The sequence below is a fragment of the Leptonotus elevatus genome, chromosome 6 (genome assembly GCF_054856555.1).
Source record: "Leptonotus elevatus isolate MCC_2025b chromosome 6, RoL_Lele_1.0, whole genome shotgun sequence".
NCBI classification, from domain to species: Eukaryota; Metazoa; Chordata; class Actinopteri; order Syngnathiformes; family Syngnathidae; genus Leptonotus; species Leptonotus elevatus.
Genome location: NC_141244.1, coordinates 18390007 through 18408267, shown reverse-complemented (window position 1 = coordinate 18408267; position 18261 = coordinate 18390007). Strand labels below are relative to the sequence as shown.

The window sequence follows — 18261 nt, the reverse complement described above, 5'->3', positions numbered from 1 at the left end:
ACAACATTAGTGTGTTAATTTTGAGTTAATTAAAGTTCCTTTAAACACCACTATTTATTTTTTCAACGTGTGATTAATGACCACCCCTTCTTGGAAAGCCTGTACTGGGGGAATTCCAGTCACAACGTAGAAGACACGTCCACGTCAAAATTGAGCTGTAATAAATTTTATAATAATGCATATATTTGTGAGACTGGGGTCAAGTTGTATTTTACAATTTTACAAATGTGCAGTTTCACAAGTTACTTGATGTTGAAGATTAGATAGCTCTTAATATGAAAAGAACAATGCACTGAGCTGTCACCAATGTCTTATAAATGCAACTATGCCATCTAGTGGCATAAAATGACCTCAGTAAAACTCAATATCAATCGTTTTTTACAGTACAGTACATATTTTTTAATTTATCTCAATTTAATGAATTGTTATGAAATTACTGTATCAATGACTAAAAGTTGCAGCTATATATGTCTATTAGTTCAGCATTTTTTCCCACTTTTATGTTAACAAAAGTATGAAAAACTTTACATTTTATTGTACATTTAGAAAATATGACACCCCTAGTTTTTATACACCACAGTACTATATTTACCTCAAATCAAAATATCATTTAAAAGAGCATTTGTAAAACATTTAATTGTCCCACGCTGCCCCCTGCAGGTGTGGTTTACGGCTATAAGGGTCTGCTGCTGCTCCTCGGCATCTTCCTGGCCTACGAGACCAAGTCCGTCTCCACGGAGAAGATCAACGACCACCGGGCGGTGGGCATGGCCATTTATAACGTAGCGGTGAGTGAGTCACTCGCTACTGTCTGCACTATTGGGCCTTGGCGGAGGTCTGCGCTCCAACTGAATTGCTCTATACCCTCCTGCAGGTGCTGTGTCTGATCACGGCTCCGGTGACGATGATCCTGTCTTCTCAGCAGGACGCCTCTTTCGCCTTCGCCGCCCTGGCCATCGTCTTCTCGGCCTACATCACGCTGGTGGTGCTCTTTGTGCCAAAGGTGACTTGAGTTCAACGACACTAGTATTAGCATTGCATTGGAAACACTGCCATCTGGAGGAATGTCTGACGAATGCAGCTCCGAAGAGAATTCTGTTGTGTCCTAATTAACTAAATACAAAGACGTTAAATACATAATATATTACAATTCTTGTTTACACATTACAATAAGTCGTGGAATAAATAAATTGGTCATGAAATAATAAATAGGCTCAATTAAATTATTTAATATTGTATTTCACAATGCAATATTCATCAACTATGCATTCACTTTCTGAACAGTTTATCCTCGCTAGTTTTGATGTTACACATGAAAGTATTTTACTTTTTATTGAATAGTTTAGATTAATTCTAGCACATTGTTATGGGGAATTTGTGTTTGACTAATAATGAAATTAAATAGGTTGAACATAAATAAAAATAAAATAGCTGTTGAGATGAATAATAAATATGATTAATATTTTTTTTGCCTATATATAGTTCACAATTTATTTAATTTACAGACACTTTCAGAAATGATTCCACTTTCTTTAATTCATATCACTAAACCAACATTTTGTGTCAATCTAATTAAAATAAAATAAAATGAGAACTATCAAATCATTTGGAATAAAAATGCGACTATAATTATTTCCTAATATATTTTGCATTTTATTGGGGGGGGTAATAAATTACTTCACATTTTAATTAATGGCAGATTACTTTTAGTTAGTTTCATTATTAGTTTTAGTTTTACAAAAAAAATGTGTATTTCTTGTGCTCAATGTTTAAAAAACACCATGGGCGCAACGTCATCTGAAGGTGCTTTTCTATTGGCTGCTGCTAGATGACGTCCTTTTTGTGTGACACACTTTCAAATGTCCTTATTCCTGTTAATATCAAAATAAATCAGTCAGCTTTAAAATCATCCCCAAAGGCTCATGCATTAAATTGATTACCAAAGACTAAAACGATGGATATTTTTGCTATAATTATAGTTAGTTTTGTAAACATAAAATGTAGTTTCAGTTAGTTTTCGTTTTTTAAAAAGCATTTTCGTTTTTATTTTTATTTCGTTAACGAAATAGTTTTGGGAATTTCAGTTTTAGTTCTTTCGTTAGTTTTAGTTAACTAAAAATAACCTTGTTGCAGATGCGTCGTCTGATCACGCGCGGCGAGTGGCAGTCGGAGCAGCAGGACACGCTCAAGACAGGATCGTCGACCAACAACAATGACGAGGAAAAGTCGCGGCAGTTGGAGAGAGAAAACAGGGAGCTGCAGAAGATCATACAGGAGGTCCGGGCAACGACACAACACGGACGTCTGTCCCCGTATGCTTGTGTAAAAAAGTTGCATCTCCATTTGCGGTTTAGAAAGAGGAGCGTGTATCGGCGCTGCGTAACCAGCTGGCCGAGAGACAAGCTCTACGCAGCCGCCGCCGCCCGTCCGCTGGCCAGAACCACAACGCGCCGCTGCTGCCGCCCTCGTCCCAGACGGACCCCAAGTCCCTGCTACCCCCGCCCGGCTACCCGAGCGCCGACAATCACTCGCTGCCGCCGTCCTTCTCCAACTCGTCCAACTTGTACCCGGCCGAGAGCAAGATGAGCCGCAACCACTGTCACAACAGCCAGATTCCGCTACTCTACAAGTAGAGCCGACCGCGGGGGGAAACGTGGGACCCTTGAACGCGTCACGGGGGGAGCACACTAGGGGGATCGACACCACCTGACAGAGCCGGTCCAAAGCGTGAGCGAGCTATGTAAGCACTTGCCATGGACCATGTGACCACTAGGGGGACCCAAACAGCCATTTACAGTCAACTGACTTTTGTTGTTGTTGTACTTTCTTTACTTTTTTTGGAGTACTGTTGAGGAAGGACATAATTACAAAAAAAAAAAAGGATAAATGTTTGGATGAAGGTTTATTGTCATTGTTTCTTTAACTGAAGCTTTTGCACATTTCTAGAGTTTTAACAGTTTGTTATTCAAGTTTGTGTTGTGGTTTTGTTTTTGTTTTTTTACCATTTTTGTGTGTGTTTGTGCATATTGTTTAAACCGTTTTTTTGTCACCTTGTTCCAGGTACCTCTGTTCACTATGAATGATCAATAATCAACATCAATGACAGAAAACAGAAAGCCCAGTGGAAGCCGTTTGATTATTGATTCAATTTCCTTGATATCCATTTTTGGGTCAATGTACTAATGCACTCTTTGTTGCCATGACAACTCAACCCACTTGAAGAACAACTGTCTTACTACTACTTCTGGTAGTACTGATGTCATAATATTCTACTAGTTGACATCTAGCACTTCACTATTAAACCAGATGTCAACTAGTGCACATTTTTGCCTCAGTAGTAACATGTAGTCCTACTAGTATGCCAAAGTTGTCCTACTAGTGTTCAGAAAATATCAAAGTAGTAGGAAAAAATTAATTAGTTATTCAATAACTTTAATCTCCATCTTAATATCTATGGAGGACAACCTTGGCATATTAGTACTACTACTAGCATGTTACTCGTGACGCAAAAGTGTGCACTAGTTGACATTTGCATGCCACTAGTAATTAAAGTGACATTAGAAGATTCTAGTGTTAATACTAGTAGCACACAAATGTCACTACTAATAGTTTACAAAATGTGTCCTACTAGTGTGCAAGAATATCATATAGTCGTGACCAAAAAGTGGCACTATTAGTAGGAAAAAATGTAAATAGTGTGCTGAATTGTCTTACTAGTGAGGACAAAGAGCGTACGAGTACACGGACCTTGCTGGATATCATGTATATGGGGGTCTCCGAATCAAATGTTGCCCAATGGAGGCTTGGGCCGGCTCTGCCACCTGACACTGTGACTTGTTGTTATTGGCGTTTGGTTGCCGTGGCAACAGCAAGCACATCTCCAGACTTTGCAGCACACAAGTCCCTCATCCCGAACCGTTTGGGGAGACATTACAGAACTTTTGTGTCTTTCCCCGTACACACGTACACACGTTTGTTCTCTGTGGTTTCTGTCGTCCTGTTTTTGTCACGTGTGCGTGTCAAGAAATTTTTAGCCATAAACACTGAAGAAGCGATGAGGACGGCGGTTCACATTTTTACCCCCCCCCAATAAACGTCAAAGACACTTTTGTCAGCTGTTACGGTCACGCTGTAACTTCAGCTGAAATGTACCCGCATGCGCAAAGAACTTTCTATTTGTGTACATAAATGACCACGACAAGCACAGCTAAGATTTTTACCTTACATTTGTATCATTTTTCTTGTTATTTTCTTTTTGGTGAAGTAAAGCAGTCACATGACATGACCGTTTTATCTGCTGTTTGTACAAAAGCAACAATACCGTTTTAGAAGCTCCTCTCTCAATATTTTTTTATCTTTTTTTTCCCCAAGCTTCAAATTCTTTGTTATTTTTCTGTTCAAACTCATTTTTTTTAAATTGACCTGTAATTGCTTACATTTTCTTTCCCCATAACAGATCTTGTTTTCTTTTTGGTAAAGTGAAGCAGTCACATGACAAAATGATATTGATGTTAGTCTGCATGCACTGTTCACACCTCCAACAACGACATTTTGAAATATCTTCTGTATAATTTTCGTTACATGCTTTTTTTTTCTGAAACCTTCAATTAAGCCAATCTTGTTTTTGTTTTGTTTTCCGTAAAGCGACAGTCACATGACAAGCACAGCTCAGATGGCACAGAAGTTCCGATGTATTTTTATCTTGAATTTATTTTGTTTTTGAATAATAGGCAAATCTGTTAAATTGAAATGTGATGTTGGTTTGCATGTGCTGTGGACACCCAAACTCAACATAATTTTAAAACAAAACAAAACTCTTACATATTATCACAAACAAATATTTTATTTTTGGATTGAAACTCATAACTACACTGCTTCTAAAGGTTTCCTTATTTCAGTAACACTTCATCAATTTTCTTTTATCTTTCTTTTTTTTCAATGAAAAGTTTCTTTTTATTCTTGGTAAACCGAGGCACTCAAATGACACAACTCAAAGACACAAACTTTTTTTCCTTTTTTCCCCCTTTTTTTTTAAAGCGCTATGTGTTGTAGATTATTTCAGCGGGCACTTTAAAGAGTTTATGTTCATTATTATGATCCGCGTTAGCTCAGGGTGCAGGAGTGGCTAAGCAAATGAAATAAATAGGCCATATTTATATATATTTATTAAGCGTGCAGTTATATCACAATGTATCATATACAGTACGTCATATGAATACAGAACTATTCCGGCAAATCTTGCACATGTTCGCCAATGTTGGTGAAAGAGGTCATATTTGTAATCACTCTATTATCTAAGACCATAAATGTTAATATTGCAAAGTATGTGTATGCAAATATGTGAGTTCCATCAATAAAAATCATTGTTTTTCTTTTCATCGTGGCCTTTTCTTTTGTCTTTTTGAAATCACGTGAATAATCTTCTGGTATCACATACATTTCTGGTCTGTATTCTTCGTGTTGAGGCTCCTACTTTATTTGGAATAGGTGTATTGGAAGGAGCAGACTTCTTAACGTTTTTTTTTTCAATAAAGAGCAAATTACAAATGTTATGACCATCATTGCATAACTTTATACTACTTTGTACTTGACTAATAGACTATACTAATATAATGTAAATATATGTAATAATATATTCATCTATCAAAGCTTTAAATGATAAAAAAAAATCATAAACTTTTCTTCATACTTTTTTGCATGCTGATGTTGACTGCATCACCAGACGTGTCCACTAGGTGCCACTATAGTAGCTTTGCAGACACTTTAAAATCATCGATGAAGTCGACAAGTCGTTGAAACTACAAGTCCTAAAATACATTGCAAGCGTGACGTCGCATAGTTGTTTTTTTTCTCTTGGCGGTTCGTATAGCCACTACTCGTTAGCAACGAATTACTGAGAAATTACACACGTTAACACTTGTATAACTTGTTTGAATTCGAGTATTAGTTTTATTACGCACACCAGTGGCACAAAACTCGAATGTAAAACACATCATAAGTGTGTAAATGTTCCATAAATTGGCTCGCTATTTTCGGGTAATTACGGTTAGCTTGGTAGTTCCTGCGCACGGTGGCATGTGACAGTCAAAAGACTCATGGCGAAACGCTTAATTAGTTATTTTTAAGAGAGAGAGGGAGGATACTGAAATTGTGGTTGTTAACACAGGTAATTAAGAATGTATTTTACACATTTTAGCATTGACACTAAAAGACGTTAGCATTTTTTAAACGTCTTCTAAATGTCACTAAAATACATTAGCTTGTTAGTTCCGGAATAACAACTTAACATTTACAGTACAGTAGTTGTCTTTTATTAAAGCATTGTTCTTTTGTTCAACTCCTAGCTACATTTACCTACACAGACAAGTTTTTATTTTTTATTTATGTATTTATTTTTTACAGCTACAATGTCATCACTACTTGGAATGCCAAATAAATTCAATGGGACACTGCAATATCTACAGGATTAATGACGTCATAAACCTGTCTTCATGACGACCAGGATGAGGCCACAAGGAAGAAGAAATCAAATGGCAGTGCAGGAGGGAAAAAAAATTTGTGGAAAGAACAATGAGTGAGTATTGCCATCACACACATTGATGATATGTGATACTTTTTTAGAAAGTTTCGTAATGTTTGTAAACAATAGATGGCAGGATATTTACGGGTGGCTATTGCTGACTGAAAACAGGAAAACTTGTTGGGTTTGGGGTTACACTGCCAGATATTCCTCTAAAATATATTTTTAATCCAGTAGAACCAGAACCAGGATGTCATAAATAGTTGTAGTAGGCATACTGGCAACCCTATCATCAGGTTTGTCAAAAATTTTTTTTTACTGGTATATAAATACTTGAAATGTTTTTGTTTTTTTACCTTCAAAACATAATGGCTAGATAGTAGCTACCATCAGCTCTATAGCAATACACACGACACTTAATTCATTCTTATCATTATTTTACTAACGTAATTAATTTTACTCCATAACTCATATTCCACAAATGTAATATTAATCAGAATGTCATGTTTAGATTAGTGAGGTCACCTATAGCATATTTTTGTCAAGAAATGTTTAAGATTGACTTCCCGTTTGAAGTTACCGTGACTTATGCTTTAGCTATAGAATTCTACAGTTGTCCAAGTAATGTCGAGGCCATCCATTAACGATTTAATGAGCCATTTGCAGATTCTCTCTAAAGGTCCGTGTGGACTTACACTTGCATGGGTTAATCTTTGAGACACTAAACATTTAGGAACAGTTTTTATGTAGCTATTGGGGTGGACAATACATGTTAATTAACTCATCACTCCTTACTGAAGTATAGTTTAGCACAATTTCCAACATAAGTGCAGTGTTAATTTCGAAACCTCACATTAATATTGAATGCACTTTTTGGGAAAAACACGTGTGCCTCATTTTTGATGAACTCACAACCCTGAGTGTTTTTATAGGTGGTACTAAATAACCACTGGTCTATATGACACCCACACATACGCACAGCTGACTACAGTGGTGGTATGTGTGGTATGTGCGTGGGTTGGTCAGATTGGGGTGGGAAACCCCACTGTGGGCTGAGGCTTCAGTGGGCCTTCACCTGACACTGCACTCTGAAAGATAGAGGAAATTCCCAATTTTGACCAGACAAAGGGACTGTTTGCTGCCCGTGCAGTGATTTGTAGCTCATGTGTGTGCGTGCGTGTTTGGGCCCGGCCGGCTGAAGCAGTTAGACAACTTCCCTTCTGGTGAGTGAGTGCGTTTTTATTTGTACCAGACAAGACACAGAAATTCACATTTGCAAACGTGACTTTGCATAAATAACACCACGTTCCCAGGCGGCTTAAATAGAAAATAAATAGAAATAAATAGCGCAAATGAAGTAGCAAACTGTTACAGTTCATATCAGATGGTGTGTGCTCGAGGTCATCTCCATTGAGATTGAAGCAGTTCAGTTCTCAGTCACCGTTGTACGATGAATAAAGGCGGAGGCTGTGTTCGGAATCACTCATTTTTGACTTCATAGTTACTATTTGGAATTTTTACACAGTAGATCTAAATAGTTCCTCTAAAAAAGATATTGAGATTTTTATGTAGCAGACTATGTAGAATCTAGGGCCCAAATGATTCATCAAATGCTAACTAATCACTACTTACGGATTTTTATATAGTAGACAACGAAGATTGTATTGGTGAAATGCATCATGGGATATGTTTGATAGTGACAAATGGTTGCTCACTACTCTCCAAGAAGCATTGTGGGATACAATACTCACTACGTCAAAGTTTGCGATATAGTGGACACATAGTGATTTCGAACACAGTCGTAGACCGGCGAGTCTCGCAGCCCCATCAGAGGGCAAAGACGCCGAAAAAGGTCTTGCCGCCATCCGTCTCCAGCTCAGACAGCTGGTTGGTCTCGGTCCACAGCTGATCATCTTTGTTGAGCTGGAAGACGGCCCCCAGGTACAAGGCGTTGTACCAGCCCTGCTTGGAGCGCTGCTCGTGCTCGGCCGAGCCGCCGTGCTGGCACGCAGAGCGCACGGCGCTCATCAGCGAGGCCTTGCGACCAACAGAGTCAGAATAGCGCCACACGCGGTGGCTGAGGGGTGCCAGGTGCTTCCCCGAAGACGCCGCCCCGGGCTCCTGGGCCTCCTCCACGCTGTTGTCGCTGCAGGACACGCGGAAGGATGCCTGGCTGTAGACGAAGTAGAGGCCGGTGTGCGGCACCACGATTTGGTTGTTCCGCAGGGTCAGGCCGCCTTGCGCGAAGGCCTGACCCTGGCCGTTACGCCACTGCAGCTGTTCCTTTGCGCTGTCACCTTCCTCGTGAATACCTGACGAGAACATAAAGACAAAAATATGTTAAAGCATCACTGGGCACCTCATGAATGAATCATGAATTTTTTGAATGATCATTTTAGTTGATTTAGTCAATTAAGAATGACCCATACATACATAAAATAAAAAAGTCCGTTTTTTTATGTAAATATATATATATAAATAAATTATAATAGAAAAAAAACGTTTCAAGACAACATGCAATAGGATACACTCTCTTTCAGTTAAGCGATTACATATTACATGGTCTTATGGTTATGTTGTTGGCAAAAAGGAAGTGACGTTTTGTAAAAGTACTTTGGAGCTCATTGCAATATCTCTATTAGATAAAGTTATATAGTGCAGTACAGTGCAGCCAATAGTGGACAGGTTCCATGGTGTAATGGTTAGCACTCTGGACTTTGAATCCAGTGATCCGAGTTCAAATCTCGGTGGAACCTTATTTGTTGTTGGCAGAATAAAACAAACAAAAAATGAAGGCACACATTTTTTTAAATAATATTGGAGCTCATTTAAATAATTTGGAAGATTAAGATCTACATTAGATGAAGCTATATAAGTTCAATGGTCTAATGTTTGGCTTTCTGGAATTTGAATCCTTAATTTTGAAAGATCTAAAAATGTATACAACATTATCACGACACGTCAGGTGCACTTGCACGCTCTAACTTAAATGTTCCCGACATCTCACCTTCGAGGTGAATGGCCGCCTTGGCTTTGCTGCTGATCGTCTTCAGTGTGTTGTGAGGATCTGACTTTTCTTCATCGGCCACCAGTGCCAACGTCGGACCCACCGAAGGTGTCTGGACGGGAGCAAGAAGCGTTAGAAGAAAGCCAACCTGGAACATTTTTTTTTGTGGTCTTTTCGTATTTGAGAAGTTTCTTCTTACCGTTCTCTCTGGTCGTCCGTGCCAGTACCAGGCGAAGAGAAAAACCAGACCCAAACACAGGGCGGCCACCAGGAGGCCTGCAGACAGCTTCCACATCCAGGCCGTGTATGAGCGCTTCTCTATCACCACCACTGTCTTCCCCTCCTGGAGGTTCATTGCCGCCTCCACGTCGGCCGGTGCTGAAGTGTAAGCCACCATGATGCTTTGAGTTGATTGGCCTTTCAGCACCACTCCTGTTCCTGCTGCTGAGAGTGAAGTGTCTGCCACAAGGCCTGTTCTTTTATTGCCTGCGCAGAATGGGGGAAACTCCCGTGATGTCACCATCGTAAGACGAGCGGAATCCTCTTGGACCGCATACAAGAGCACACTAGAAAGGAAAAAAAAACACAAACCGCACATCCGCGCGAGTCAGCTGAGGCTTTGAGGTTGTTGGTGTTATTTTTTCTGGATGAGCCCACCAAGAATGAGCTGAAAAGTTGCCATTTGCACAATATTCACATAAGAAATAATTCAAATAGAAATAATCTTTGGCCATTTTTTTTTTTACTCATTCTCTTCTACCAGTTTTCAAAGCAGTTTCCCATATTGCCAGCAGTTTTAGAGCAATTCGTCTCATCTTTTTAAGACCCACAGAATATTGTGCCACAACAATATAAGCACCAAACCTACTAAACGGGATAAACTAGTAAGTACATTTTATTTATATATCACCTTTCACCGACAAAAAGATCACAAAGTGCTTCACAGGGAAAATTGTTCACAATAAAAACAATAACATAAAACACAATAAAAACAATCAAAGACCAAAAACGCTTCTTAAAAAAAACACATCTGTTGCTACCTTTTTATGTTCTTTAGTGATCAGCAGTCAAAAATTTGTTGCTTTCACCTGATTTTTTAGTTTCTGACCAAAAAGTGTGAAGAAAAAAAAACTTTTTGTTAAAAGAAACATAAAACGCACAACATTGACTTTGATGCTAAAAATTTTTTTTTGCCACACCTCCAACTATGAAATGTCAAAAGTAAGACTAAAATTCCTTATTTATAAAATTATGAATTACAAAAAAATGTTAGCCACTGTTAATAATAATATGAAATGTGTTCCATAGTTCAACTGTCATCATAAACAAATTCCAGGAAAATACAAGTAACATTTGAAAGTTTTCGTACGAATGTCCAATTGTATGTTCTGTAAAAACTTTGTTTTGAGAAAAATCTGGTAAATGCCGGAGTTTTTATTTTTATTTATTTTTAACTTGGCAGATAGCACTGCACTTATGAATTGTGACTGGAAATTTCTTCGACTATTGCTTTTCCTGTTGTTTTTGTGTTTTTTCCTGGTTCAATTTGAGGAAGGTTTACAAAAGGAACTATTTATATATTTTCACTCCTTCAAACCTCATTGTATGATGAAGTTGACTTATTAAAGTTTTGCGTTTTATGCTGAATCATCAAATTCCGCATTTTCCAGTTTTTTTTTCATACTAGTTGCGCTACACTGCAGCAGTTTGACACACCACTGAATCGTCATTTGCATCTGAAAGTAAGGTCTTTGTTTACATTTTTTGTCCTTGTGTTAAATTAAATTGTATATATCAAAATTACTAGAGGTATCAGTACCTTGCATGGGTGAGTACTTAAAGAGTGCAGACTCGTACTGGTACTGGTAAAAAAGTAGAACTGGACATCTCTAGAATTACTGTAACGTCGATGCTTATTTCCCTGAGCACTTCTATTGTTTATAGCAATCTGAACACCAGAAAAATTGGTGCCAAAAAGAAGAAACAACAATGTTGTTTTTTGAAGTTTTAAAACCGAATCAAAGCCAAACCACAGTCATTCCTTGAATCAACTGCAGGAGACGTCGCGACAAAGCAATCACCATCCATGTAAACCACAATGTGATGACTAGACTCTTATTGTCCTCCTATCTCTTAATCTGAGAAGCAGGTGAAAGAAAAAAAGAAAAATAGCAAGTTATTTTCTTTTTCTTTTTTCCATTTGTGTGAACAAGCTGGCAAACTCACGCTGCTAAAATTCACACTGCATAGCTTCAATTGATTAAATGGTTGTGAACCTAAAATATCACTTAAAGCACTTTGTTATTGTTATTGAATTTATTTTGATTCTTTGCTCTATATTGCACTACTTCAACAGGGGTTATTCTCTCTGACTTGATATTTGTGTTTCATTTTACTTTTTGTGCATGTGCACACTTCACTTTGGAGCTAGCCAGCCTTCCCTCCAACAGTGCAAAATGCTGCTACTCACCTCTTAACTGGAACATGTAAAAGGGAGCACATTATTATTTTCCTGGCGTCCATTCACTTGCTGCCTGGACAGTTTAGTGACCATTTAAATTTTTTTACCCTGGTCTTAGTGTATTTTTTTAAAGTTGTTTTAACTTTGTTATTGTTTCCAAATTATGTTATGTTAAACTATATTATGTTCCATTTGTATTTATGAGCAACACGTTTAAGCGTCAGATGTTCTTAGGCATATATTTAAAGTTGAGCTCAGTTGTATTTGTCTAATGTTTATCCGGACAATTATAACCAATGCAATGTTTTAAAAAACACACATTTGTGCTGTTTACAATGCGTGAAAAAATTGCATACATGTCACATATGGGAAGAAAAAAAAAATCTGAATTGGCTTGCAGTGTGACTAGCTTAAGAATGACTATATGGTGTTTATATTGTGATTTTGAATCTACCGCGTGTGATGATGATTTATTTGGCCTTGAGTTATAAAGAGGCTAAAAATACCTATGTTGAGTTTCAGTTCACTTGACACTTGCCAGCAGCAAAACCGGGGACGACAGATGGACTCCAATTGACACCCCAATTTTCCTTGCAGGAGTGGAAAGTTTGGCAACAATGAATTGAGTCTTAGTGAAACAGGTTTCCACGCTTCCTGTTACACAACTCAATTTTCCCGACGCGTTCGATTGTGTCAATGTCGAACCAGTTCAGGCGGCTTACTCTCATCTCACGTTCCGACTTGCATTCGTGCTGTGTGGTTCTTCCAGCATGTGCACCTTATGATCGCACAACTTGGAATATTTACTCAATAACTTTCCCTGCTGCCTGTGGGGCTTGTGTAACAACAAACTCCCCCAGGGAGAGAAAGCTGGTTTCTGATGCACATTAACAGCATCCAGGTGGATTCTTGTGATGACCTTTTCTTTTCTTTTTTTTTTTCAAACAGCCTTGACCGGATTCTTTCCAATTGATCCTTGTCATACATGCGCACGTATTCATCCAACCCTCACCCCCCCTGACTCCCCTTTTGCTGAAATTCCAAAGATTTTTAGCCTGAAAATGCATTTACTGCAAAGAGTGTGACGCAAGTGCAAGAATGCATGCATTGCGTGTGGGGATGTGAATTGATAATAATTTAGTGATTACCATTCCATTATTGATACTGCAGTGCTTATCGATCTCATTCCTTATTAATTTTCCTATCAAGTCTCATTGAATGAGGGAATTAATGGATACAAATGGTATACATATATCAATGATATCGTTATTGTTTTGCATTATTACATGGTAAGATCCTTGTGTGATACAAACACAATTTTAGATTTCAATTTCAATTTAGCTAATTTTGTATCCAGATACTGATATATATCTTAAAATTATATGAAATTAATGTCACTTTTCTCTGATATTTTCTACATATATTAGGGGTGTCAAAATTAAAGCGTTATCTCTGAAGATTAATTTTAATTCTTTAAAGTGCTAAAAACATTAGCTCAGTTAACTCAGTCTTATTTACTTCCTGTTATGGCCTATAACCTGCAGCCACGCCAAGACGGACAAACACAGATTATACTTTCAGTTTTACTAGACGCTTGTTGGGAAAATCTCAAGTAATTTGTGCACTTTAAAAAGTGAAATACCTTATTAGTTGTACATTCTGAGAATTGTTTCTATATATAAAAAAAAGATGGCCTGTAAAGTCAGTTTCGATCGTTTTATTTAACAGGTGTATTTCACAGAGGTATTATTTTCAAGGATCAAAGAAAGCTATTAGATCAGTCTTTGATGCTAAAAATACTTTTTACACTAATGCCAAGATTTTACTCAAGTAAATATCTGTTACAAGTTTTGAAGAAAAAAGTAGAAGCAGAAGTAGAAAAATGTGATTAATCATGATTAATTACGGAAAATAGTACGATTAATTAGTCCCAAAAAAAATCATCTCTTGACAGCACTAGCATGTATATTATAAAACAAAAAATTCATATTGAAAAACATTTAATTGGCTTGTATTGCGGAGAACTCGTGTGCAGCCTGGAGGCCATGACAAAGACGACAAGGTGTGAACCTGACAGCCTACCTATTGTTATTCATTTAGACTTGTGAAAAACAGGTCAAATTGTTGGCATTCGTAATAATAATAATATAATAACAAGAATGATAATAATAGTTTATATAACTTACTTGATCTGGACCCAAGTATGGTTACCCTTGTGGTTAATTTGTGGTCGAGTTAATTTAGTTGGGCAAGCACCAATACCAGGTATCGGTATCGAGTCGGTAACCGACCTTTTTTTCAACATCTCTTGTGGCCATTTTATGATCAGAACCATAAGGCACACATCTGCGTCTGACAGATGCTCACTAAGAATTTATTTGTAACGTGAGGTGAGGTATTACGACACAAACGCAGACAGCACACAGGAAATGGGAAAAAGAGAGTCTTTATATACAAAAATACAAAGTAACAACAGAGAGCAGGGCTGAATTCATAAAAGCAAACTCAGCAAGCCAGGCTTGCATGGAAGAAACCTCAACGTGCTGAGCGAAACCTCGGCTCAGGAACCTCGATGTACTTGCAAAAGTGTTATTCAGTAACCCTTATTAGGGCAATGGACAATTCTATATGATGGAATAAAGGCCTCTGATAAAATGAGAATGACTAAAAAAAACTAATAGTGACTAATAGCATAGAAACTGACAACATTAGACATCATAAGGGACATTTACATGAGACCAGACAAACTAAGAGTGGCTAATCATCATCAAACATGATCATCATAAGGGACATAGTAACTATTTTCAAAAACGCTACCTTAACATAATGACCCTCCGACCTACATAAGCATGATAACTGCATAAGTATGATATCAAAAGTTGCATCGTAACTGCATAAGCATAATACATCCTAACACAATGACCCCCTGACCTGCATAAGCGTAATAACTGCATAAGCATAATACCCCACGCATCAAAGCACCAATTTACATTAAACAATACAGACATACATCACACGGCCAAGTTGGAAAATACATAACGAAAAAACACATCTTGCATGTGATATCATCAGTCATTTGCATCGGAAGAGTAATCGATAAGCGGAATAAACAGGGAAGCAAAAAAAATAAATAAAGATTCCCAGGAATCAAATGACTGGGAACCGGTTCTCAAGAAGAACCAGTTTTTGATTCCCATTCTTAGTTGTTATGAATTGTAGCTGCAGCTGTAGCTGAAGTGTGTTACTGGAAGAAACCAACCACTTTTTGGGTCAAGTATGACTTTTCACATGAACTCGTAATCTGTAGTTCTGGTTACTTTCAGTAATGGTTAGATTTAGGAGTTAGGTCAAGTAAAAAATTAGGTCATTAGAGTTTAGCAGCATCCAGGTGACCCCAATTTATTGTGAAATAATACTATTGCATCCTGTCTGTTTTGATTGGTATTTATGTTCAAAAATGTTTGTTTTAATCTGTTAAAAACATTTTTTATCCTGTTTAACCTAATTGGTGCTTTGAGTTTTGGCCCTCTCTGCTTAGGGTTAGTTAGTGTTATGAGTTAGGCGCTTAAGATTTGGGATACGTTAGTTAGTTAGTTAGTTAGTTAGTTAGTTAGTGAATATATTGCTATGTTAGCTTCTTGTGCTAATTGTCAGATGTCGCATGGTTAGCTGCCTTACACTTGTTCCCTAACCCTTATTTAGTCACATTTGTACACATTTGGGGAATACTATATGTATGCATACTGTATGTATGATTTATTGACAATGATAGTAAATAAATAATGATTATATTATATTTAGATTTATAAATCAGACCACAGAAGAATCATGTGCTCCTATTTTTTTTTCTTTTTGAGTGATCAGTTCCATAATGTGGCTGAAAATAGAAAGCAATACACTCGTGACTGCCAGGAATCCATGGAGGTATGAACCTGACAGCCTACCTATTGTTATTCATTTAGACTTGTGAAAAACAGGTCAAATAGTTGGCATTCGTAATAATAATAATATAATAACAAGAATGATAATAATAGTTTATATAACTTACTTGAAATGGACCCAAGTATGGTTACCTTTGTGGTTAATTTGTGGTCGAGTTAATTTAGTCATTTATTGTTTGTACACGCGTGATACACTTTTGACAGTTTCCTGGAATCCGCAGTGAATTTATGAATTATGAATGATAAAATAGTGTTTCCAAACATTATACAGCACATTTTTGAAGATAATTGTTAAATACACATGCAAAGACTGACAACTACAAAGTACTCAATTGTGGAGCTTATACAACTGTTTTTTCACCATTTGAGTTTTCCTGAATTTTCGGGTGTAAAAGTTGATAAGAACTTCAGTGACGTTGCAGTTACAACATATAGTTAGCTAGCTAGATATCCCTACACCTTGAAAATTTAGATAGCCCGCTGGCATGACTGCTTTCATGTGCGCATTTTAGAGATTTTTTTTCTATGTGACAGCCAGAGTTGTGGAGACAGACTTCATGTTGGCGTGACTGTTTTGGAGTGCCTCGTTGTGGCATGGAAAAGACCCATTACGATTCCAGCCACAGGGAGCATTCCGCGGACATGTTTTTGTGGCTTAAACATATAGTTATGTGTGTGTGGGCATAAGATACTAGACATTACATTTAAATTTTAACCAGCCCATGTTCTACTGCTGAAACATTTTACTGATGAAAAAAGGGCATCTACTCGTTCTTTGGACAGGTTTGATGCTTTTGTTTTCACAAAACACAATGATCCATGGGTCTTGAAGGATCAGTGAAAATGCTCAAAAACAGCCGGAAATATGGGGAACTCTTCTTTGAGTCAGGACCAATTACCAACATTTCAAGTTCTCTCAGGCTTAAGAAGCCAGAAGTAACAGGGCATCCATTTTTTAATCTCAACAAGACACGCCTCTGTATTACATCAAATGCGTGGGTTAGTTAAGTCTAGAGGTATGAATAGTTGAGTATCGTCAACATAGCAGTAAAAGCTAATGGACCAAGTAATTTGTGCGGTTAAATAAAAATTTACAGTGTTTCATAATATTTTTCTTTCAACATTGTCTTAATAGACGAGTGGAATTGCATCAAAATGTGAAATTTATTTGTGAAATATATCCATAATCGATGATGTATTGCTTCCGTGGTCGATTTCAAAGGGCTGGTGTCTTGTGTAAACGTGTGACGACGTCAGCACGCCTACTTTTCAGCCGGTTGGAAGTAAACCAGGAAGTTGAGACGGCCAGCGAAGGAAGGTGATGATGCCAATGCTTTGTTATGACAAGAACACGGGGAAAGTTTAGCGGCTTGTCGTCAATCATTTGCGGGGAGCTGGGAAAATGTGTCAGTACCAGCAACTTTGGAATCAACATATTGACATCACAGTAAAGCAAAATATGCATTCAGTGAACCACCGTTTATTGATATGTTGTACTGCTATCCTGCTATACTTGTAGGACACTTCAATTTATTAGAACAAACCTATTCAAGCACAAATTGATCACCTAAAAATTTGCGGTATAGCGGGGCAAAAACGTACTACAATACTTTGGGTTGTCACTAACTGTAAATAATAGATATTAGTTAATTTTCTAAGCTGTAGATATATTGTACAACAAATTAATTAATTAGAAAACTGTATTACTTGAGACAAAATATATATAAAGGCATAATATTGTAAATATATATTACTATAAAAATATTAATTGTAGAAAAATGTATACTTATTGTAAAAAATATATTCATTAATTTAAAACACTCAGATTATAATATATGAATGAAGTATAAAATATGTTAATTGTAAAATCTATATACTACCTGCAAAAATATATTTTAATGACAAGAAATTAAATATTTATCTAAAAAAGTTATGAATTGAAAAATATTGTTAAATGATTGAATTTAAAAACATGTTATTTAATTGTCAAACAAAATAATTGTTAAATTGTGTTATTTGCAAAAACAAATATTGTAAAAAAAAAAAAAGTGTTGTAGAGATATTATATTAAGTAGAAATATATTGTTGATTGAATATTATACTGTGCGTGGAGTAAACTGTACTGCATTGTATATATAATCATGTTTTTCTTGAATGATAACTTGAGTTGAGTTGATGTGCTTAATTGCAAAGCTGAGTGGCCAGCTACTTGTCATTTAATGTGTAGAAAAAGTTCTGGAAGGACCAGTTCTGATGATGACATCACACAGGGCTGGGCCAATGGAAGAGCCTTTTTCCGTGACGTGTCAGCCTTGAGAAAAATTATGTAATT

General features: G+C 37.1%; 2 protein-coding genes, 1 long non-coding RNA gene and 1 other non-coding gene across 5 annotated transcripts in view; 3 read left to right on the top strand and 1 right to left on the bottom strand.

The window, feature by feature from the left end:
* Nucleotides 1–5378, top strand: part of gabbr1a (gamma-aminobutyric acid (GABA) B receptor, 1a) — a 50476-nt gene extending 45098 nt beyond the window's left edge. For both annotated transcript variants that reach the window (XM_086078027.1, XM_086078026.1), the window contains exons 21-24: nucleotides 661–788; nucleotides 875–1003; nucleotides 2134–2277; nucleotides 2355–5378. In XM_086078027.1, coding sequence (XP_085934153.1) covers nucleotides 661–788; nucleotides 875–1003; nucleotides 2134–2277; nucleotides 2355–2633 — 680 coding nt within the window. In that variant the 3' untranslated portion in view covers nucleotides 2634–5378. The remainder of the gene's footprint in view (nucleotides 1–660; nucleotides 789–874; nucleotides 1004–2133; nucleotides 2278–2354) is intronic.
* Nucleotides 5379–5981: 603 nt separating this feature from the next.
* On the top strand, nucleotides 5982–17296 carry LOC147172433 (uncharacterized). Its single transcript, XR_015095344.1, has 3 exons — nucleotides 5982–6166; nucleotides 6403–6574; nucleotides 17152–17296. It is a non-coding gene; the product is annotated as an uncharacterized LOC147172433 (long non-coding RNA).
* tnfb (tumor necrosis factor b (TNF superfamily, member 2)) lies at nucleotides 7925–9959 on the bottom strand. The gene is made up of 3 exons (XM_086078041.1): nucleotides 9727–9959; nucleotides 9528–9639; nucleotides 7925–8832 (listed from the first exon to the last, which is right to left on the bottom strand). Exons 1-3 carry the CDS (start codon nucleotides 9922–9924, stop codon nucleotides 8348–8350), a joined length of 795 nt encoding a protein of 264 aa, XP_085934167.1. The 5' UTR covers nucleotides 9925–9959; the 3' UTR covers nucleotides 7925–8347.
* trnaq-uug (transfer RNA glutamine (anticodon UUG)) lies at nucleotides 9205–9276 on the top strand. Its single transcript has one exon. It is a non-coding gene; the product is annotated as a tRNA-Gln (tRNA).
* Nucleotides 17297–18261: the final 965 nt, after the last annotated feature.

Coding starts and splice junctions, on each gene's coding strand:
- tnfb (XM_086078041.1), bottom strand. CDS start 9,924: ATGGTGGCTTACACTTCAGCACCGGCCGACGTGGAGGCGGCAATGAAC. Junction 9,640..9,726: donor ACGGACGACCAGAGAGAACG/GTAAGAAGAAAC, acceptor GCTCCCGTCCAG/ACACCTTCGGTGGGTCCGAC. Junction 8,833..9,527: donor GGCGGCCATTCACCTCGAAG/GTGAGATGTCGG, acceptor TGTTCTCGTCAG/GTATTCACGAGGAAGGTGAC.